The 22,918-nt window shown below is 41.6% G+C and overlaps 4 protein-coding genes across 4 annotated transcripts; 2 read left to right on the top strand and 2 right to left on the bottom strand.

Annotated features, from left to right (window-relative positions):
• Positions 1-228: 228 nt before the first annotated feature.
• On the bottom strand, positions 229-1,038 carry LOC108115264 (V-type proton ATPase subunit F). Its single transcript, XM_017226621.2, has 4 exons — positions 940-1,038; positions 792-873; positions 535-740; positions 229-475 (listed from the first exon to the last, which is right to left on the bottom strand). The coding sequence occupies exons 1-4, from the start codon at positions 991-993 to the stop codon at positions 443-445; spliced, it is 375 nt and encodes a 124-aa protein (XP_017082110.1). The 5' UTR covers positions 994-1,038; the 3' UTR covers positions 229-442.
• Positions 1,039-12,029: 10,991 nt separating this feature from the next.
• Positions 12,030-12,655, top strand: LOC108115393 (general odorant-binding protein 99a). The gene is made up of 2 exons (XM_017226829.2): positions 12,030-12,119; positions 12,183-12,655. The coding sequence occupies exons 1-2, from the start codon at positions 12,066-12,068 to the stop codon at positions 12,561-12,563; spliced, it is 435 nt and encodes a 144-aa protein (XP_017082318.1). The 5' UTR covers positions 12,030-12,065; the 3' UTR covers positions 12,564-12,655.
• A 613-nt stretch (positions 12,656-13,268) lies between these two features.
• Positions 13,269-15,028, top strand: LOC108115391. The gene is made up of 2 exons (XM_017226827.2): positions 13,269-13,398; positions 14,196-15,028. Exons 1-2 carry the CDS (start codon positions 13,348-13,350, stop codon positions 14,892-14,894), a joined length of 750 nt encoding a protein of 249 aa, XP_017082316.2. The 5' UTR covers positions 13,269-13,347; the 3' UTR covers positions 14,895-15,028.
• LOC108115392 lies at positions 15,028-16,103 on the bottom strand. The gene is made up of 3 exons (XM_017226828.2): positions 15,991-16,103; positions 15,596-15,925; positions 15,028-15,428 (listed from the first exon to the last, which is right to left on the bottom strand). The coding sequence occupies exons 1-3, from the start codon at positions 16,039-16,041 to the stop codon at positions 15,081-15,083; spliced, it is 729 nt and encodes a 242-aa protein (XP_017082317.1). The 5' UTR covers positions 16,042-16,103; the 3' UTR covers positions 15,028-15,080.
• Between the last annotated feature and the right edge of the window lie 6,815 nt (positions 16,104-22,918).

Genomic DNA, 22,918 nt, shown 5'->3' with positions numbered 1-22,918 from the left:
CATTTTCGCCATGTATTGGCATTTCAGCGCTTATTTGTATCGTTTTTGTTCACTTTGTTGTTACTTTTGTTATGGCTTTTCCTTCTTTTGTATTTTGTATTTGTTTTTGTGTGTGGTTGCTGTTTTCAATTTTGTTGCAAGCACAACGCATTTTTGTTTCTCTCCTCTTTTCAGATTGTTGCTGCTGCAGTTTTTTGGCAATTTCCTTAAAACGCAAAAGCTGAAAAGTTGCCTGATGTACGTATAAGCTTTATTTTCCCCCCGTCATTTCAGTGTGAATATATCTATGTGTGATTCTTTTTCCTTTTTTCTTGTTCAGAACAATTCAAACGACTTTGTGGCACTGGCACTGGCACTGGCATTTGGTATGCATTTGAGAACTATGCAAATCTTTCATTAAACTCTCACTTCGATCCCGAAACTGATTGCCAAAGTTCAGCCGCTAGTAGCGCCTCTCGGGCGGACTGAAAACGCTCTGAGGAAGAATTTCTGTGAATGGGGGTCTAATCTCTTTCACGCCGCAGGCAAACTCACTTGGGCTCGCTTCAGTATCGAGTCCTTCGTGGCGTCGTACAAATGCTGCTTCGAGGGAATCTCCAGCACAGTGGGCACGGCCAGATTGTGGGCATCGACAGTGGCTCGAATGGTGTCCGCGTAGACTTGATTGATCAGGATGATGGCTATGTCGGGACGCCTCAAGAACTTCTTGAAGCACTCCTCAATCTGGGCGGGAGTGGTGTCTGCGGAGAGGGTTCATCAAAATAAGTGTTTGATAAAAGACCTAGAGTTACCCTTTTCAACGACCATAAAATTGGTCTCGTGATCCTCGTCGACTTCACCAATACCACCGAGCAGAAAACCAACACAAGTGTCCTGCAACGAAAGATGAAGATGTTAAAAGATATTTAGTTTGTTAATAACGGAAGATAAAGGTCGAACCTCATCGCCAATAACGGCCAAAAGACTTCCCCTTTCCTCGGAATTCAACGACATATTTTGTTCATAATTTCTGCACCTCAAAAGTGACACAAAAGCAAACTCTCGGGCAAATTGATGTTATATGCTTATTAGTTAAAAAATAAGAAAATACAATGGATTTGCAATAAGTTGATTACCGTACTAAATAAAAATACATAAATCGCATTTATTTCTGCTATTCAGATGTCGTATGAATAAAATACATGTGCATCTGCCGCCGATGACAAAACAATTGTTTGAGTGAAATGGATGTGGAAAAACGAGAGCAGCAGTTCCTGGGAAAAAAGGGGAAAAACTGCACTTGACAGCCACGCCGCATTTGATGGCAAAACGCTGGCTGCACTCCGCTGTTTGTAGTTTTGTCAAGCGTAAAACAAGTTTTATAATTGTTTAAAATGTTTGCTTGCCGCTGTCCATTGCAGAGCCATTTTATAACGTTATAACGAATTTTTGTCAGTTGCTGCTCAAAACTTAATCGAAAACAATGGTCAGCAAGCGGCGAATTGTGTGTCAAATTGCTGCTCAGTGTACCCTTTAACTCCGCCATTTACGTAATGCCGACAGCTCCTAATTGGATTAGATAACTTCCTGAAAGGGCTCAGCCAGCGAAAGATACGCATAAACCTCCGCCCACGAACTTGACGCACAGATCACCTTTGTGCCCATTGTCTCCTCTTGGAGCAAATCGACCAAGATCTCTCCCCCAAATCCCAGCAAGCCAGCCGGTTATGTGCACCAAGTTGCCGTTACGTGTGTACTTGGTTGCATGGCAACTACATAAGGCAATGGCAATCCCTAAACCTAAATGCGGCTAATTGCCGAGCATGACTTTCGACAGAGCTCGACCAGCTGCCACTTGAACCCAACACTACACCGCACTCTACTCAACTCAACTCCAGTTAATATTTTTCAAATCAGCTCTAATTGTTTACAGTTTACAGTTTACATATCAATAGCCATTGTTGTTGTTGCCGGCGTGTGGCATAACTAATTATGATTAATGCTTCAAAGCCAGCCCCTGACATTTGCCATTAATTGACAGTTGGAGCAACAGCTCCGACAGATGCACAGCGAGAAATACAAGTTTTCTTTTTTGCAATTTTCGGTCGATTGGTTTGATTAATAACCTGAAAAGGCACTCTGGCAACCAGCGGTTAAGCTTTCAATATAACTATTTATACCAAATGATAGTTCATTAAAAATATATGCTCAAAAATAAAGATAAAAGTTTAGAGAGAGACATCTTAATAAACAGTTTCGTATACAGTAAACAGTTTTCAAATTAAATAGCTGAATTATAAACCACCTTATTTTATAATATTTTACGATCTTTATTAAGTGCTCAGGATTTTATAACTAATAGACTAAACGAGTTCTTCTTGCTGAACTCAAATGTTTGTTGAATAAACGGGTTGTTTTGTGTATTAAAATGGCTTAGCTTAGTTCTAGCCTAATATTAAAACGGTATTAAAATTAGTATTAAAGCTTAAAATAACTTATTTTTAAAGTGAAACCTGAAAATGTACTCAAACTGATTTATGATTTTATAGAACCAAAATTTCATCCACTTATGATAAGCTTCTACTCGATAAGCATTTAATTTAATATTAAAAAGTCACTTTGAAGCTTAACAAATAATGTATAAAGCCATAGTCATTGATAAGTTTTTAACAGATTTCCTTTTGATTTGATATTTTTGGAATTTGTTTAATAATTTTCATTACTCCAATAGAAACAGAAATCTTTTTCTGTGCAGTCGTACTCACCCCGAGGTGCGTTGAACTTTCGGCTGAGTGGAAAAACTGTCATTGCACACACAGACCGACAATGAAATTGCAGCCATGCTCTCCACCGCAATCCCATGTGAACTGGAACCGAAAACTCAAAGCTCGGAGCCAAAACGCAATCGGAATCCCATCCCATACCATTCCAGCCAAGCCAAGCCAAGTCATCGATGCTTTGGCCCGCTGACCTTTTTCCACACATTGCAATTGCTAATGGCGCTGCCATCGAAATCCAGAGAGCTGGCCAGCCCCAAACTCACAACCGGCAATCCATGCTACCGGTTTTAGTTTATTGACTACTGGCAACATCAGACGCAGCAGCAACAACAGTTGCAGCTACGCCAGCAACATCATCAGCAACAGCAATGGCAACAGCAAAAGCAACAACGGGATCGGCAACAATGTGTCAAATGACTTTTGCTGGCCCGGCTTCTTAAATATGGTCATGGCGGCATTTAGTAGTCTGCGGCTAGAAATTTTCACTTATGCCTGGCACGTTTTACCTATTTTCCCGATTTGGATAGCTGGAAATATTAATTTTAAGTGCGAGGTTCTGGACTGACCTTTTTCTGATAAGTGTCCATTTTCTCTTTTTGCCTAGATTGTGTGACTTGCATGAGCGAAGGTTTTTTTCCAGAAGCAGATCTCCAAAAAGTTCTAGGGGAAGTAGGCATAGGAAGTGATTCATTTGTGATATTTGTTATTTCAAAAGTTATCTTATCTTTCATGACAATACATTCAATACAAATCTAATTTCAAAATTTTATTAGCAAATGTCACATAAAGACAAGAAATACCAAGAAGAGTTACCTGTTGTCTAAAATTATATCTCATTTCAGTACAAAAACCAAACATCTTCCCTAAGGAATGCCACACTTGAAATTCTAAATACCAGTTTCAAGAATTTTTCGTGAATCTGTGGAACTGACAGCTCACTCATTCATGCATTCAGAAATCATTCGTTCAGCAGCTGTCAGTGGGATCGTCGGTTCCTGGGATTTTGCAATATCAGATGGGCTTGTACGAGTATGAATCCCCAGCATATTCTTACTCCTCCGTTGCTGGCTCTCACGACTCATTCAAGATGGTGCCTTTTGGCCGGGTTTCACCTGCTCGTTACAGCCTTTCGCCCTTCCATTTTGACTGGGCCTGAACTTTTGGAAGACATTTGGAAGCACGGCTAAGTGCAAGCACGCCTCTTATTTATTTAGTGCTTAAAATACCATAACATTTGCGGGATTATATAATCGAACCTGTCGCCGCCGCTGCTCTGCATGCACATCACGCAAATCAAGTCAAACCGAAAAATCGAAAAGTCGAAAAAAATTCGCAATACGCTTTCTTCTGAGCTGAAATGAATCGAAACGAACCGAAATGAAATGAACCTTTCAGAGCGCGTATCGCGCTGCTGCTGCTGCTGCTGTTTGTGATGTGATGTTTTCTGCTGCTGCTGCTACTGCCGTTGATTATTCAACAATTTTTATTGAAAGGTAAACAGGCGCTCACAAGAGCAAGAGCTGTAATCACAAGAAAGCCATGTGCGAAATGTCAAATGCAGGCGAACCGAGCGGAGGTACATGACATCGACATTAACGTCACGGCGCCAACATCGGCCGATATATCTCCCTGCCATTCACTTGCCTTCGCAGCTCGAAAAACAAACTACAGTACTTACTACACAAATGTGCACTCTCTCCGCCTCTCTCCGACTGCCAATCAGTTGGGCTGGAAAATAAAATTAGCATAATGACAATATAATAAACAAAGGCGAAGGCTGCGTCAGCTCTGCAAACCGCAAATGATCGCTAGCCAGCCCGGCCAGAATGCAGAATGCAGAATGACAGAATGACAGAATGCAGAATTACAGAAGGGAAGGATGGGAGGATGCCGGCAGGAAGCGCGGCATTCGGCATCCCACCCCACACGTAATTGGCAAAGGTTCTCCTCCCATTACCACCAACCGCATGCCAGAGTGCCTGCACGGAGCCAAAGGGCTTAAAACAAATCATAATTTTAAAGATATATTTGCAAATCTGAAAACATTCAAATATAAGTCTTGCGAATTTCGGTAAACTATTATTTTAACTGAAAGAAATGAAATAGAAAACCTCTTGGCAGAAAGTCTTGACTGGCATGTTTCACTTACAAACCAAACTTAATAGCATTCATATTTTGGCGCAGTGTACTTGCCGATTGCGCGGGTGTTAACTGTTAATGTGCAGTTGGTTATTATGCAGGGCCGAAGCCAAAAATCGTGTCAATGCATTGAACGCAGCTCTTTGGGTTGATAACCTCTGCTGAATGAATTGAGCGTCAGAGCCGCAGCTCCTCCCCTCTCAACTAAACCGTCGTATTTGTCGATTCCATTGACGAACTGGGTCACCATGTGGCCGCCGAGTTGGCTGGCTGGCGGCATTTTGGCCTTATTGGGCAAACCGGAGAGCGGGTGTTGGCAGTCAACGGCCAACAGGCAACAGCTAACAGCTAAAAGCCAGCGAAACCGTTAATAGAAATGCATTAAAATAAAAGCGTTTTGGCGTTTGTTCCAATTCTGAGAGCATGCCGCACATTAGTCCCCAGTAATGGCCGCCTGCAAATCACGCCACGAATCACAATTTATCAAGAAAACGTCACGTAATTACCAGTCGACGCCAACTACGTACAAGATACATTGACAGTTGTCGGATACACACGGCGCAGACTTCTTTCCGAATTCCCAGCAGCTGTCTGCCTCCGCCGGCAGATGCGTTTGATTTGTGTGCTCCATCCCGCCTCCCAGAACCGAAAACTGAAAGCTGAAAGCTGAAAACCCAAAGACGAACGACGATAGACGAAAGCCCAATCCCAGAGCCCTGAGCCAAAAGCCAATGCCTCGTCTTCAACAGATTTCGTGGCTTCATTGTGTTTTGTGTCTTATTTTGTATTCCAATCACAAAAGGCGTTGTCAAAGCGGCGACAACAGCGACGCCAAGAGTTGTTGCCAGTCCTCGGAGCGAAAACAGTTTCTGACACACAGTGTGTAGGAGCCCCAGAAGCCAAGAACCGATCGACACGTCACTCTCCTCGATTCACAAATGGGCACGGGGAGATTGGGAAGCCTGAGTGGAAGTTCAAGAATGGAATAGCAGCTGCTCCTCCATCTGCGGATGGGAGTGCTGGCATTAGAAATTACTCAGACCTGTAGCTACACCAAAAACATTGAGCCTACCATCCTAAACAATTGGCAAGATAATAATTATTACTATTATTATTGAGTATAAAAGCAATGATCTTGAAACTGAATTATATTTATTGAGAAAAAAACAATATTGCTCTAAATTTATAGATCATTTACATTTTTTTTTTGCCTAGGGAAATCCCCATTGTCTAAATCAGCAAATCCCAAAAAACATAGAAAAAAACATTAATAATTAACTGAACAAAATACGTTAATTTCGTTTACTTATCAGCCATTTGAAAGTCGTTCAAATTCAGTCAGATGGGGATTCCCTAAATCAAAAAAATAAATAAAACCCTCAACTTCGAATACTTACAGAAATTTACTCCCCAACTTCATAGTGAATGTCTTGCTATGTGCTAATATAACATTATTAAGCTTTAAATTTGCTCAATATTTTCTCTATCTGTATAAGCAGATACCCATCATTAGGCGTGTGCAAAAACCTTAATGAGTCTTCGTTCCCTAAGCCGCATCTATAAATAGTTTCCCAAGATGAACATGCCGAAGATAAAAGCTGATTGTTGCCAGATGAAAGCCAAGTACCCAAAGGTTGTTCTCAGAATTTGTACGGAACGAACGGCGGCGACCTGTAGCCCGGCGTTTGTAATTCCATCTGCGAAAAGTAAAAAACCCATTATACTTATGCAACATTTCGGATTTTCATTGACTTTCGATGGCATGACAGGGCAGAAATCGGCGATAAATATAAGAGTTTTTGCCTGCTGCGAGTCTATGTGTATTATGGGAGCTTACGCTAAACCTTTTCAAATATCTGCCGCTTAATTGCCCATTTAAATTAATATAAATTTCAATTTATGCACACGCACATGCTGCCGAAATGCAAAATATAATGCGCATACCACATGTGGGCCCCCAGCAACGCCTCCTCGAACGGCGTTCCAAGCACGCGAAGCGTGAAAGAAATGCTCGAATAAAGAAAATGAAACACACACACTCGCACACATCAGATCAACGCTTATAATACGCATCAAAACGAAATAAAATCGCATTTTTTGTGATTGATTGAGGCATGAGTAATGAAAAATTGAACGTGCAACAGACGCAGACAGGCGGCATGGATATGGGGATGGGGCTGGAGATTGGGGTTTGGGGTTTGGGGCTTGGGGCTTGGTTAGCGATATGTGTTCCATGTCTGTATGACTCTGATTTTATGCGCTACATTACCTTTGATTTCGATTCATAACAAATCAGGCAGCAATTTACCTAAGAGAAGCGAAATAATAAATGGCAGAATGGAAATGGATGCGAGAAGCGTGAAAAATATTTAATAAAACTGAATTAGCCCTGTGCACACAGCTGGAAATCTCTGGGCAAATTGCGATGACGATGAGAGGACTCAGACTAAACAAAAGTTACGGGCCATATTAAAATGTCATCGTGTCATTGGTTCAGGACATTTCAAGGGTGCGGAGGATTGGGAGCTGGTCACCCAAACGGCCAGAGAACAAAGTCCTCGGACAGCAGCTAACGACGACATGATGAAGCGTAAACAAACATGTCCAACTGTCCGAGAGACAGGCGGCGGACAAATGCCGTCGAAAAGTAAAACAAAATGAATTTTATTTTGCATTGGAAATGATTGCTGTGACTCGCATGCCTTGGATTTTTATTTGTGTTTGTATTTGGAATGTTTTGCGAAAGTGCCAGCAGCATTTTTAGCCAGAGTCCATTTGCTAAACGCCCCTTTCGTTCGCCCCTTTGTTATTTTCCAGCCAACTAGGAGTAGTTTTATTTTTGCCCAGTTCTGTGTTCTGTGTGATTTTTGCCCTGCCCCAAAAGTTGCGCCACAGAAGCTGGTGCCCCCGAAAAAAAACCCAAAACTCTCTGAGGGCACAGACACACACGTAGCCTCCTGCCTTTCAAGCGCTGCACTTGCATTTGGAGTCCGAATCGGAGCTCGGGCATGGAGTTCTAGGGAGCCCGGCTCCAAGTAGATGACCCGCATGAAAATGCTGGCCCTGGCATATTTTTATGCCGCAAGCATGCAGGACAAATGGCTGAAATTTTTGCAGCTCCTGATGATGACGAGGACCAAAGGGCAATGGGGAGAGGGGCAGCAGAGGACAGCGGCGGCTGCAGTTAGTTTTCGACATGTGTACGTGGTCCGCCATCAGCAGTAGTCTGGTCCTGGCAAAAAAGTCACTTCTCCTTCCTTCGAATAGTTTCTTCTGCTCACACAGTTGCATCATGCACTTAGAAAAAATATAGAATTTTGGTGGAAAATAGGACATTATTCTATCGCGAATAAATTTTTTACTAGTAACATAACAGCCTTATCTTTAAGCATGTAAAATTAAAAAAAACCCACAAATTCTTTACTTTATTCTATACAAACCTTCCCCTAAGAAATTCGGATATTTTCTGAGTGCTTCCCGGCAGCTTCCGTGTCTAGTTCGTGAGAGGACAAGCTCAGGATGGGAATATATATGGATGTGGATGTGTATGAGCGGAGAAATTGAACAAGTCGTTTGTCGGCCGCCCTAGGAATTTATGTGAGCAGGGAGCGCGTTGCTCGAGTTGAAAATTAAACATTGCGTAGACGCCTAGGTGCATAATAATTCATGCCTGGAGTGGAGGCTGCCACTGCTTGCCAGGCGACTGCAGGCGAAATTGTGTGTAAAATGTTTTAATATGAGCTCATAATATACGAGCCACAGACAGGACAACCCACCGACTGGGCGGCTAGGCGACTGGACGACTGCAGCCCAAAGTGAGTGGACACCGCAGCTCAATTTGTGATTTATGGCTCCAGCTTCTGGGGAGGCTGGAATTGAACCCCTCCCAGTCATTGGAGGAGCGTATTGGCTCGCAAGTGTTGTTCTTTCTGCTGCACTCCGGGCCGAAGGCCATGAAATTTTATTGTTTAGTTTGCTGGCCGGTCAAGGCATGCGATATGCCTAAAAATGGCTGCCAGCCGGATATCCTGTGGCGCACAGCCGGCAATTGAATTTACATTTGGCTGTACTCTGTAGGAGAAAACACAAAAACACTCAAAGCGTCGTGCGCTTTTTGTGCTAGTTTTGGGTAACTTTTTGGCATTTGTTTTCGTTGCCCTGTTGTTGTTTCTGTGTCTCCATTTTTTCCTTTTTTTTTTTAATTGAACTGGAAGTTGTTTGTGCTCTTCGAGGACACTCTGGGATAACAATAATAAAACTCTACTATACGATGTTTACTCGCTGTCCAGCGAGGCGTGTGTGTCCTAGAAGCTTTAAAGTCAAGCGCCTCACCTCCGCATCTACCGATTTCCGATCGAATGGGCCAAATTCAATCAGGAACTGACCTAATTATAGTCTGCGTAAATCCTACACACAAAACACACCGCAGCTCTGATTTTGTTTGCGCTCTTTTTCCCAGTAAGCTCTGTTTAGTAGTTGGTTTCCATTACCGAACTGGTCAGCTCATGTGGTTTTTGCATTTTTCCAGCATTCGAGCTGAAAAATCAATTATGCCCTGACTGGTATTTAATTAAATATTGTTGGCATTTTTTGTTGACTGCATATTAATGCAATTATTGAAGGGGGCAGCAGCGGGCTTAGGCATTTGATATATATTCGAGAGATATATTTTGTTGCTGGTCGACAAAAAAATATTCCGTGCCCCCTGCCGACAGGTGGATGAAAGGGTGATCGGTCCTGGGCGAAATGCAATTGTGAAGCGTTTTGCAAATATTTTAGCACTTTTAAATAAATACACGCCGGCGTGGCAGCTGCACTTTGGTGCAATTTATGGCAGCAAAAGTTAAAACGAAAGCCAAGCCAGAAAATGGCGTTCACGTTAGACGTGGGGAAAAGCCATGACTGGCCGTGTGTCGACGTTCCCAAAAATTCAAATATTTATTTTGAATTTTTGCTCTGCAAAAACATTTCCGTTTCGCCTTTTTATTTCCCAGGGGAGACAGCTTCTTGCTTCCGGTCAATTTCGACGGTAGTAACCGGCATGTAAACTAGAGCTAAGCTTAAATAATGGTGTTGATAAAGAATTCATTCATCATTTCACCTACCAATTCGTTTGCGAAACATAGTCATGAAATTACATCAGAAAATGTTAAAGAAATTTTGTGTTTTTTATCAGCTGATACCTTTGTTTCACCGATAACATTTTGTATGTTAAATTTTTAAATTTAATTTCTGCCCTGTCATCTTAAGGCTACGACTGGATTTTGCCCAATTATTTGATTAAATTGCCTGATTGCTTTCACAGATCGGGGATATCGGTTTACACTTGCGATAATCGCAAGTAAAGACGTGGACCAAGGTTAAGCCCTCGGGAGCCCTTTACTTTTGTTTCAGCCAACTCGCAGTTCGCACTTCAAAAAATGCCTTGCAAAATGCTTGACGACTGTTAAGCAATAAGTTTTATGTTATTTCGATTCGAAGATCTTGAGATTAATATCTTCAGTTTACAAGATGCATTCAACAATTTTTTGAGGGACTAAAAAGTTTTGTTTTCAGTTGTTCAAATTATTTCTTAATAGGTAATCCAAATCCAAATAAAAGTGTAAAACCTTGGCAAAACCTAAGATGAATTTTAATGCCCAATTATAAATTTTGATTTTACAAGGTGATCAAAAGAAGATTTATGCTGCTCTATGGGCAAAGTAGGGTGCATTTTAGCAGTAATATTTCTCCGAGTGCATCCTGATGGCCGATGTGTCCCTCCTGAATGGGTTCAAGAGCCCACACCAATGTCATTGACATGCCGCGAAAGTAAAAGCCAAACAAAACGGACGTCGCTGGAGGGCCTCGATGGGCCAGGATGTTTGGCTGAGTGGGCAGATGGCACCGGGACACCAGCACACCAGGACACCGTATTTCGACCTGGCCAAAAGGCCCTTTGCAATCTGGGCAATATTCCGCAATATTCCACGAACTGCCGTTAATTACACAAATGCAAAAGTCCGCTGAGCGGCCAAATTGGTCGGTAATAAATAAATTCAATTGAATAATTTATTTAATTTATTTTCGAGGGCTGCCGGCGCGTGACACAAAAAAGCAGTAAACAAAGTGTTTTTGTTTTGTTTTTTTGGAGTCCAGCGCCCCTTCTGTGTGTGGCAGGTGGGCAAATAAATGTGTGAAAAAAATTTGTCTGGGATGCGGAAGTGTGCAGCAAGCTGCTGGCGTCGAGGTGTTAGAATTTGGTGCAGCGTAAAAAAAGGAGGCGATTGAGGCAAACAACAAATGGCAAACGGACCCGAACACATTTTTCAGAGCCACACAAATGTGTGGCACAGGCCAAGTGAATTTGTGGAACGAAAACAAATCGTTTAATTGGCTTAAGCAAAACGTAACCATTATACGGCCGCACCACTGCCGATTATATAACCGTCCATATCCCAGCTCAGCCCAACAACGATGCCGTTGACAGCGCCGTCGACTTCGACTTCGGCTTCGGCTTCATGGAAACCAGTTTGGCAGTTGCCAGTTTCCCTCCGCCGCCACTGCGACTGCTTCACTTAACTCCGGCGATCTGTTTGCTTCGTTTTTTAAGAGCAAACTGACGCAAGGGTGCCACACCACCATCTACACCACACCACAAGAGCCAACCACCGAGCGACACCGCCGCACCACCGACCAAAGCGAACCACTCAGCAACGGGTTTGGTGTTTTAGCACAGTGGTCTTTCGGTAAAACAAACTGCAGATTTTGAAGATTTGAAATAACCTCAATGGAATTCCGTCTAAATTAAGTAAGAACCATTAAACACTTTGTTATTAAAAAGAGGAAGCTATTTAACTATTTTTGATTTAAAATAAAAATATAATTATATAAATACTTAAATGAGACTTCCAAGTTACTGAATACCTAAACTGTATCTTACGCTATTTTAGCATAGCAAAAGACATAATAAATATGTACCCCTATTAAAAATGCATTTCCATTCTTGAACTGGCATTCTATCAAGTGGGGTGTTCACTGTGCTAACTCCGGTCCACAATCTGGTCCGACCTGAGAAATTCGTGTGGGCCATCGAGCGAGAGCATATAAGATAATGGAAAATCTTGGCGCGACTTAGTCGCTTAACCCGTTGGCACATTCGCACTTGAGCCCTCGTCCGAGCCAGAAATGCAGTCCCACTCGCTCCTGATCGCAGCCGTTGCCACGTTGCTGGTGGTCCAGGTCAGTGCCCAGTGGTTGCCCTTGCTAATGGAGGTGACTCCTGACCCCTACCTTAATTTGCAGACGGCAGCCAAGTTCCAGCTGAAGAATCACGAGGACGCCGAGAAAGCCTTCGAGGATTGCCGCGAAGACAACTACGTGCCGGATGACATTTACGAGAAGTACCTGAACTTCGAGTTCCCCGCCCACCGACGCACCAGCTGCTTCGTCAAGTGCTTCCTGGAGAAGCTCGATCTCTTCTCGGAGAAGAAGGGCTACGATGAGAAGGCAATGATCGCCCAGTTCACGTCCAAGAGCAGCAAGGACTTGTCCACCGTGCAACATGGTCTGGAGAAGTGCATCGATCACAACGAGGCCGAGTCCGACGTCTGCACCTGGGCCAACCGCGTCTTCTCCTGCTGGCTCCCCATCAACCGCCACGTGGTGCGCAAGGTCTTTGCCTAAATGATATGTGATATAGTCCTTCTCTTACTACTGTACAGCTCTGAGAATACTAAAGAAATAAAGATTTTTACTTTCCAGATTTGATAAAATTACGACTATTCTTAAACAATCTCGTTCTTTTAATTCACTTTTTTTCTACTTTTTAACAAACTAAAGAAATAAACCATTTTAATTTGTAAAAGTTTTCCATTTAACTTCCAGAAATGGTTTTTAGTAAAAACAAAAACAGACACTTATTCCTTCTTCGAAAATAGTTTCAAAATTTTATAGAGTTTTTATTAACACTTTAAATAATGTACATATTTTAACAATTCCTAAAACCATTTCTATTTATTTGCTATGTTAATCACCCACACGAACGGCTACACAAAGCCTTAACAAAACCGAAACGATCACATTTCGTTTTGTTTTTTAACAGATTACGAGTCAACATTTTTTGCTAATTGCATGGCAAACAAGGTTTCATAACCTCCTGAGATTTATTGCGTTGTTTATTATATGTTTCCCAGACTTATTCGGCTTTCTAAATCTAAGTTCGACCAGACTTTCAGAGTTTAGTATGCAGTCCGAGTAGAACTGACCTAGACCAAGCGATTTGGGTTCTGTTCTGTGCATCCACATCCACATCCACTGTCCGGCGGATGAACTGGCATTCGTTGAACCCACAGCCGTAATCTCGACTCGCTGATAACCTCCACTCCGCTGCATCGCTGGCAGCTGATCGTTGACTCCGTCCGGCGGATGTTTTCGAAGCTAGTTCAGTTTGTGCATTGCCCGCAGAGAGATGAGTACCCCGTGGCCGGTTGTAGTCAGTCTGTTCCTGATCTCCAGCCAGGTAAGGCTTAGAATGCATAAACATCTTAAAACTTATAGTTGCTGTGAAGGCATAAGAGCTCTCTTGGGATTTTGTAATTAGTAAATAAATCTGTTTGGGATTTTAAGAGTTTCAAGATTGCTGAGAAATGTAATAAAAAGATTTAACTAAGATATCTTTCTTTAGCTTTGCTTCACGAATCTAAATATTTTAAAAGATCAAAGTTAATTACAAGTTCTTATAAAGTTAATAATACGATCTAAGTTTTCGTATTCTCTTTTCTATGCAACTTTTTCAATAGAACGAATTTTTCTAAATTTGTATTTTTCAACAAGCTTCTAATGACTCAGACTAAACTACAAACTTATTCTCTTGATAATTGAGTACTTCATAATTATTAACTTAGGCATTTAATCAAGCATTCTTATCAACTGTATACACGACATGTGAGCATTTCATAGGAGAGATTAATCAGTTGAACTTCCTTATATTTAAGAGAACAATTAATTTGGCACTTAACAGAAGAACTTTACTTTACATTTCTAACATCCCTCCGCCTTTTGTTACTACTTAAAGTAATTAAGTTTGTATTCTGCTCAATAACAGGTCAGCTTAATACTATGTTCCTATTGGATAAATGTTTTGTATTTTAAATTGGTTAGCTCACAGACGAGATTATGTCAATTGAACTTCCCTTTTACGCGATATAAAATGTCAGTTTAAAATGGTATTTTTTGGGAGAATTGGACATGCTAAATATAAGAAGAGCTATGTTATATATATATATAATATTTATGAATTACTTACTAACTTTTTAGGTTCTAGCTGATCTGTCTAGCGATGCCCAGATGCTGGAGAAGTGCCTGCGTGAGGTGAGCTCTCCGGAGAGCATCGCCGACGATTTGCAAAAGCTAGAGCGGTATCCGTCGTGGACGCGGGAGGAACTGCCATGCTTGATGAGGTGTTTGGCGAGAGAAAAGGGCTGGTTCGACATAGAGGCCAACAAGTGGAAGCTCAAGCAACTGACCGAGGAGCTAGGAGCCGATGTCTACAACTACTGCAGATATGAGTTGAGGAGGATGTCGACCGATGGCTGCACTTTCGCCTACCGGGGACTCAGGTGCCTCAAGCAGGCCGAGATGCATGGTGGATCCAGCTTAAGCACTTTGCTACAGTGCTCCCGCCAATTGAATTCTACCAATGTGCAGCTGCTGCAGTACAGTAAAATGAAGCTCGAGGAACCCATTCCATGCCTCTTCCAGTGCTTCGCCGATGCCATGGGTTTCTACGACTCCGCTGGCAACTGGAGGCTGGACAACTGGAAGCAGGCATTCGGTCCAACCGAGAACGAAGATAAGGCATCTACTCCAGATTACAGTGGCTACAGAAACTGCCGCCTAAGTGAGAAAGAGAGGCAGAAGGCCAACAATAAGTGCTCCTGGATGTACCAGGAGTACATGTGCTGGGAGCGAGTAAATGGCAATCTGCAGGGGGTGGAGAACAGGGGGCAATCTTGAAATCGCAATGGTATTATTGGTTTGGAATTCATATTAATAAGTCATTCTATCAAAAATATTTTGTAATAATATAGAATATTTTGTAGAATACGATTGGATTAATTTAAAGTTATTAAATTTATTTAAACAATTTATTCAACCTTTTTGAAAGTTTGTTTTTAGTTTTTGGGATAGGTTGCGATTCACTTAGCCAGCGATGGCATAGCAAGTGAACTGCTTGTAGTAGGTGGCACATCTGTCCTTGTCACGTTGTTGGTGGCATGTCCTAATGCGAGCTGCTTTGGGTGGAACGCCCAGGTGTTCCCTCATGAGCCCCAGTTTCCAGAGACGCGTCTTTTCCTCGAAGATGTGCAGCTTGTCGATGAAGCAGCGAGTGAAGCAGGGAATCGGTTCCCTAACCGGATAGTGGGCGAAGGCAGCGAAGCTCTTCCACTCGTCGAGGTGCACATCCTGCAGGCAGTCCTTCATCGCATTCTTCGCTGACTGTGAGAGGCTCGCCATGTTTTCAATCAACGTGAACGGGTGATCTTCCATCTGCAAGGGATATACAGGATGCAGGTTATAACAACTCTTCTTGGTTGATCTTCTCAGCATAGAAGCAACTTCGTTTTAGTTGAGTTTTATTTGATTTCAAGCTATGAAAATACCGGAACACTCCTTCTAATGTCAATGGACTGGCTTATCATCTATCGTCTACTCACATTGGTGATGCAGTGGAATCCCTCGTAGGCATGTTGACAGCTGCTCTGGCTAGAACTCGCTGGCAGCTCCAGTTTCCTTCGGCAGGCATCGTAGACAGGACTTCCAAACGCTTTCACGATTCCGGATGCATCGAAACCAGTCCGGTTGTTGTAAAAATCGAACATCTCAGTCAAGTAGCACTGCGTGAAGCATGGGATTTCTTCGTAACCATCCGACCATTGCTTGAACCTCTGCAGTCGTTCAGCAATCTCCGTAGTTAGTCCCCCATAGTTCTTAATGCACTTATTGATCGACTCCGTCTCGTGCTCCAGTAGGGCTTGGCTTTCATTCTATCAAGTATATATTATATTGAAATACATTCCAAGCTCTTCTTTGACTTACTCTTTTTACTCACCACAGATAACCATAGACATAGTGCTAAGAATATTCCACTCCTCATTTGCATGGCGGAAGAAGTCTTAACTTTTCTAGTAGTTTCCTGCACGTCGCTTACTTGATTGAATACTAAGTCTCAGGCGAAAAAATCATCAACCACCTCGTTGCCATTCTACATTAAACACTTAAAGAAAAATCTATTCCGAAGATGAAAAAGAAAGAATCGTGTGGTATATTTTAAAAAATTATTCTAACACGAACTATGCCTACTTAAAATCCAAAATAACTAATTTTTTAAGAGAAACTAGTAAAACTGTTAAACTTTTATGGCAATTTATAATATTCAGTTAGAATGGTTTTGATTCGTTTTCAAATGAAATTCGTTTATTCTTGGTTAAACTAGTTTTTCTCTGTCTGAGCTCTACTTAGCTGACTAATCAGTAATTCACTTTCCGCCTCATTTACTAAAAAAGAAAGGCAAATATAATGTAGAGCAAATGATCTGATTTCCAGAGAAGTAATGGAAACATCAATCTTTTAAGCTGAATTACATTCTTATTATATTTGTTTTTATAAATTAGCTAACTGAGAAACTAAACAAGCAAGAAAAAGAAATAAGCAAGAGAATGTTGTAAAAATTAAACTATTTTCTTCTCAGTGCGCTGGTCTGCCCTTCCCGATAACCCCATTTTCGGCTACCTCAAGTTCAAATCAAATCTTCGCTGATTAGAACGCCCTAATCAAGGTGCCTGGGTCAATGTTTTCGAATCGGTTGCGCAAAGAACCTATGAAATGGTTACGCAACAATCTGTGGACCGAAAATCAGAGATCGGCAGATTGGAGATCGCAGAGATCGGTGGCGATGGGCCAGGTGCCCAGTCGCCAGTTGCATTTTTATTGATCAACACCTGCCAACGGGGCCACGAAAACAGTGACTGGGATTGTGCCGCTATTGAATGCCGTTAATTGATTTTGTGTTTTTGTTTTGGCATTTTGCCCGGCCACTTGTCGGGCTTTTAATAATGTCTTTTCTGGTCGGCCGGCTTGTAAAGGAGCGACATCGTCCCACTTTACGCATTTTTGAGCAACCGGATTCGGGTTTTGGGTATCGGTCTCTGCCAGTGAGCAAAACATGTTTAACAAAACACGTCGCATCATCATCGCCATCCTCCTCCTCCCAGTGCGATGAAGAGATCTTCATCGACGCAATTGCAAGTGGGCAAAACAGCAAATAACTCCAAAGTGGTTCTGCCAGATCGGCCAAACAGTCAACAAAAACAACCGTCGCTGCTGTTTCCACTTCCACGAATCCAAGACACAGGAAAAAAATGGGATGAGATGAGAACTACTCATCGTATTCAGTAGCCTTATAGCTGAGATATGGATTTCTCTGAAATCATGTTTTATTTTTATACATATTTTATTGTACAAATTTATATAAATTATTTAAGAAGAAATAAGTCAAATGAACAAAGAAAAGAAAGAAAAATGAAGTTGAAGATTCAGGATTAAATTTTATTGCATTTTATCTCTTTAGATTGCCTAAAAGTTTAACTTAAGAAATGCCCAGAATAATTACAAGTTAATACTTACTAAAGTATTTTTCAAAACAGTTTGTTTTCCCAGAAAAATTTGTTTCCGTGGACGTTTCCCTCACAATTTCTTCGCAATGACCTTGGCTCGTTTTCTTGCGTGTTTGGCCGTAAAAATTATAAATCCAGTTTTCGATTTCCTCTCTTCTTTCACTCTCGCACAGTCACAATTTGAACAAATTTTCGTTATATAGTTAATTGTTTTTTTCCCCGCTGCCAGTTGTTGCCAAACGGCTTTCGGTGGGGCAACCGTGATGACAACGATGACGACACAGCGCAGCACCACCACCACCGATCTACAGTACAGAAATCAGCACCCGCCGGTGGCACAAAACTGGACTGTCCGGTGGGGCAGATGGAAGAAGATGCGATGCAGTGGGGCCTGACCTTTGGCAATTTGAAATGCAGCCGCCTGCAACTTTGGCAACACACACACGCCGTGTGCTGTGCGATTTCAAAACGATCCCGAGTCGGTGTTTAGCATTTCATTGGGCTAAGCTCAGCATACATTTGAATAGATTACGAATTAATTTTTTGGCAGGGCTGCGACCTGTCGCATTAATTCGGCTTTCTTCCCCAGAGTCAGTCAAAGTCTGTTGAATTTATTGAGAAGCTGGAATTTAAAAGCGTTTCTTTTGTCTGCGAGATTTCAAGGTTATAACCCAGTTTCTGCCAGGGTGCGTTCATTCGTTTTGCGTTGTCTTCTTTTTTTTTTTTGGCAACAGTGTTTTATGGTGAGAAAGAAACTGAAAACCGACAGCCGAAAACCGAAAACCGAAAACCCAAACTGGGACTGGTACTGGTACTGGAGACTGAAACTGAAACTGAATCTGAAACTGACACTGAAACTAAAACGAAAATGGAATTCGATACGATTCGATTCGTGTTCAATACATTAAACAGCCTTTTGATAAAAACTGAGAGATGTCCGGGGCGATAACAATGGGCCTGTCCTTGGGTCCGTTGGGAACTGAACTTGCCACTAAATGCAGGCCAGCTGCGTTTAATGACATTTACAAATTGGGCCTGGCAAATATAATTAAAAATACATCAGGGTTGTGCAATTTTCGGCACATTTCGCATGCAAATCAAAGCTCCACTTAACGGGGTTGCTTCTGCTTCAGCTTTTCAGGCTTCCAGTTATTTGGGGTTTGGGATTGGGATTGGGATTTGGGATCTCTGAGAGCCACGTGAAATGGCCATAATTAAAAATACATCTAGGCGGCATGTGGATTTTATGTGTGTCCAAGCTGGACCCAAACCGTACCGCAATCGAAATCGAAAGTGAGCTGGCGAAACATTGAAGAAGTCAACAACCTGTGCGTGTTTGTTGCCTTCAATTCGGTGCAAACACCCAACTCATTAACTCGGCATCTTAGGTGGGAATTAATTATGCAGATTTATTCATTGTGTTGCGATTTCAAGTGTGGTAAAATGGTAAAATGGTAAAATGCAGCCCGCCTAATGAAGGTGTGTGTGCTGCCAATGATGATGATGATGATGATGAGATGATGGGATGATGGCTTTTCAGTTTTTGGGCGGTGGCTGTGCCCGTTTTTGGAACACCCTAAAATCTCCTCCCCACTCAACTTCAGTTTTTGATCTGACAAATTAATCTCCATGGCAATCGTTTGGGCTTCCGCCCTGGGAGAAACATTAGCGCTTGGGAGTAAGCACTTTTCAACGGATTTTGATTTTGTTTTTTGATTTTGAAAGTGAATTTCACTGATCATTGACCTCGGACTGTGGTTGCGTGTAATCGGTCGAGACCGAGGCCTGCCACTTGGGGATTACATAAATCCGAAATTAGTTAATAAATGAAAACTGTGAGCTGTGAAATGAGAAATAAGAAATGCTATTGTTCAATATATTGAAATCACGGCGTTACGTTTCGATAAAACGCTCCGCCGCTGCATCGCCAGCTGCAGTTTTCAGTTTTAGTTTTCCACTGACCCGCGGCCTTTCGATGCCCGTTCGCTCAGTTGGACAATGAAATTGGCTTATGTAAAAAAGCTGCCATCAGCTGACATAAAGTTAGTGACATAAAAATTAACGGAAGACAAGGTGAGCAAACACTCAAGACAATTGTCAAGTTAGCGTTAGTCGAATGATTATCTTGTTGCCAAAATGATGGATTAAGTGCAGGATGGTCGCCTTTTCAGGGGTCCAGAGTGGAGGTCACCAATTAACACCGATTAAGCCCGATGACTTGGGACTTACCTAAAGTAATTGGTGGCATGTTCAATGTCTTAACTAATTCGTAGTATCTTAATTATGACCACTGTGCTACCACTGCAAAGTTTTTACACATTTTAAGTCGACCTTAAAGGTTAAGCAAGTCTGTAATAGTATTTATAACCTTTTTTTTATATTTTACGGTAAAACACAATTAAAGAGGACACATAAGAAATGCTTTCCTAATCGCAAGAAAGAGTCTAAATGAATTTAATCTTTCGGATTAAAGTTTTACGATGCACTGAAGCCAAGCTAAGTTTTGGATGCATTATATTTGGGATATGCTCGTAAATGTTTAGTCCTTGTTGGTATGTAAAATAAATATATAGCGAATGAATTAGTCAATGTAACCTATGAACTTTAAAAGGCGTTAGTAATTATTTTCTGTCAGCTATTCTTCTCCCATTAAAGTCTAATTACTAAGAATTTCAATGTTGTTACTCTTTTTTGCTTTATTTAACGTAATTTAAGTATAACTTAACTTAACTTATTTTAAGTACATAATAAGGAATATATATAATTAAAATGCTGTAGGTGTGGCATTGACATTAAGTGATAAACAATTTCTCTAATTAGAAACACAATGTAAGTGAGGCACTTCAAAATACACATAGTTTCTCATTTTGTAGAGTGATTACTCCTCATCAAATTGTTTTATGCCACGGAGCTTGGGTTTTACTGTTTTTACAATCCTTTCAAAACTACAAATAGATTAGCTTTCCCATGACATAATTAAACCAACTGAATGACTTATTTTCCCACTGATCTATATTAGTTTCCAAGTCCACGCCGAGTCCGGCCTAGACCTTGCCACTAGCCTAGTAGCTCATGCATTTGCATGTAACCTTAGCCAGTTTTATTGATATTAAAATGCACTCCACCTTCGCAGGTGATATCGCAGTGACACCTAGCCTCCCCGTGCAATTAACGGGCTGACTTTCCACCACACCACTGAATTAGGTCGAGCCCAGTCGGATTTCAATGGAGCAGCATTGCAGGGGCATAAATTCAAATAGGCATAATAACTAAATGGAAACCGTTCTAACGGGTTGTGTACGATTCGAAAGATTCCAGTCACGAACGCGACTCGACGACAAATTACCGTTTCCCAAGTGCACTTGCCAAATAGCCAAGAACCCGCTTGGCCAAATAAGCCGTACTAAAAATAATCCACCGATCGCAGCGAGCGCTCACAATCACTCAGCCTGTAGGGGTATCTGTGAGCTCGAGTATCTGTGAGATACAAATGGCATGCACTTACCACGTGTTTCGAGAGGGGCAAAAGGGGAAGGGAGTGTGTGGTTCGGGCCAAACAACTTTTCTTCCGCGTTGCACATGCGATGGCGATGGCGATGGCGATGGCGTTTTCAGACTACATACTACAAACTACAAAACGCATACTACTGACTCGAGACTTCAGACTGGAACCGCACCCACCCACAAACGGCCTGCTAAAATCAACAATTAAAACCGCTCACAATCTCCCGCCTGCATCTGATGCAATTTGAACATTTTTCGAATATTTTTTTAATTTTGCACTCGCAAATTACTATGATAGTTTTAGCTGGACAGTAGACAGCAGAATTTCAAACTGCTCTGGCATAATTTGGCATTCAATTGGATGGCAACGCCTTTTTGCAATAAAAAAAAATCAGTAAATATATACAGCTGCTGAGAAAACTAGTTTCTAAAGCCCTGATAGAACCCGAAAAATCTAGGCTCCGGCTCCTGAAACAAAAGCAAGAAATAGCTAACTGGGCTATGAGTAACTACTCCGGACTGCTATTGAAAGCGAAAGCATAGCTGACAAGGTAGCTCGCCCGCTTTTGCTGCAGTTGATCCAGTAGTTGTTGTGGCTGCTGCTTTGCACTTCTAAAACTGGTTCGCTGTCTGGACATGTAGGCAGTCAGGCAGCCCAATAGCCAGTCAGCCAGTCTTCTAGCCTCCACTTCAATAACACACAGCCCAGCCAACTCAGCTCAGCCGAACTCAACTGAACTCGAGCCCAACACAGGGAAAAACGTCCCAACAGACTGTGTATTTACACACTTTACGTTTTAGCAAAGTCATAAGTGAAAATTTAGGAATAGTGAATTTTCTCTATATCGAACTTTGCCAAACTGGAAGTCTCTATAACGCCAACTAGTTTCATTGCAAATAGGAAGCAGACTTTCGTGTTTATTTAATGTTTCTTTAACGATGTTCTCTATCGGTGGGAATTTTTTAAAGGTCGTTTGAACTAAGTTTGGCTGTCTAAGCCAAAGAAGCAATTCGTTAAAAACTCAACAAAATGTATGCTAAAATAATTAAGAGTAATTTGAGGATTAAAAAATGATATACCTTATTAGATTCTTCATTTGATGCCAGACAACAGACGAAAACACGTTTCCCAATTTGAAAGCCAAGAGTAATAAAAAACTTTAAAAAGGGCACATTTGGGCTATAAAATATTTATAAATTAAAATACTTATTAAAAGATCTTGTTAAAAATGATAAGGTTTAGGTATTTTTACTACAAGTTTAAAACTCTAAACCAACCTTGTTGTCTGACAACATTATTCCTTCTATAATATAACATGAAATATGAAACTTGAAATATTGTCTCGTCTTTGTTTTCCTAATACAGTAAATTGATTCTTTCTGACCCCTACTATACCATTTTTCTCAGTGCTCCCTGTTCGATTTGCCATCATCGTCAGCTGTAATTTTTCTGCTGCAGTCGCCGACTGTAATTTCATATTCTTCCTGCATTCCGAAACCTTGAATCACATTTCTTGCATTTAATTGCACACATTTTTTGCGATTTTTGCTTCTTGCCACTCGAAGGCGCCGCTGAGTGGCTGCCGTTGACCGCCGAGCTGGGTCAGTTTTAATAGCTATAGCAGCAGCTATAGCCGCAACAACACAAATCGGGTAAATAGCAGCCACAACAAAACCAACTGGCTGGCCTACCTTTTACTGGCACGCACTGCATTCGAGATGACGGCCTGTTTTAAATGCCAGCCAGTTGAGTGACTATGGGCTAAATGGCTCTCAGTGTTTGTTTATTTTTATTTACTCTGCCTTCCTGGGTGCAGGAGGGTGGGGAGCGGGAATCGATGCATAATTCGAATTGCATTG

This window comes from Drosophila eugracilis, unplaced genomic scaffold (assembly GCF_018153835.1).
Source record: "Drosophila eugracilis isolate 14026-0451.02 unplaced genomic scaffold, ASM1815383v1 contig_1897, whole genome shotgun sequence".
NCBI classification, from domain to species: Eukaryota; Metazoa; Arthropoda; class Insecta; order Diptera; family Drosophilidae; genus Drosophila; species Drosophila eugracilis.
Note: the sequence above shows the minus strand (reverse complement) of the source record. Positions and strands in the feature narration are given on the sequence as shown.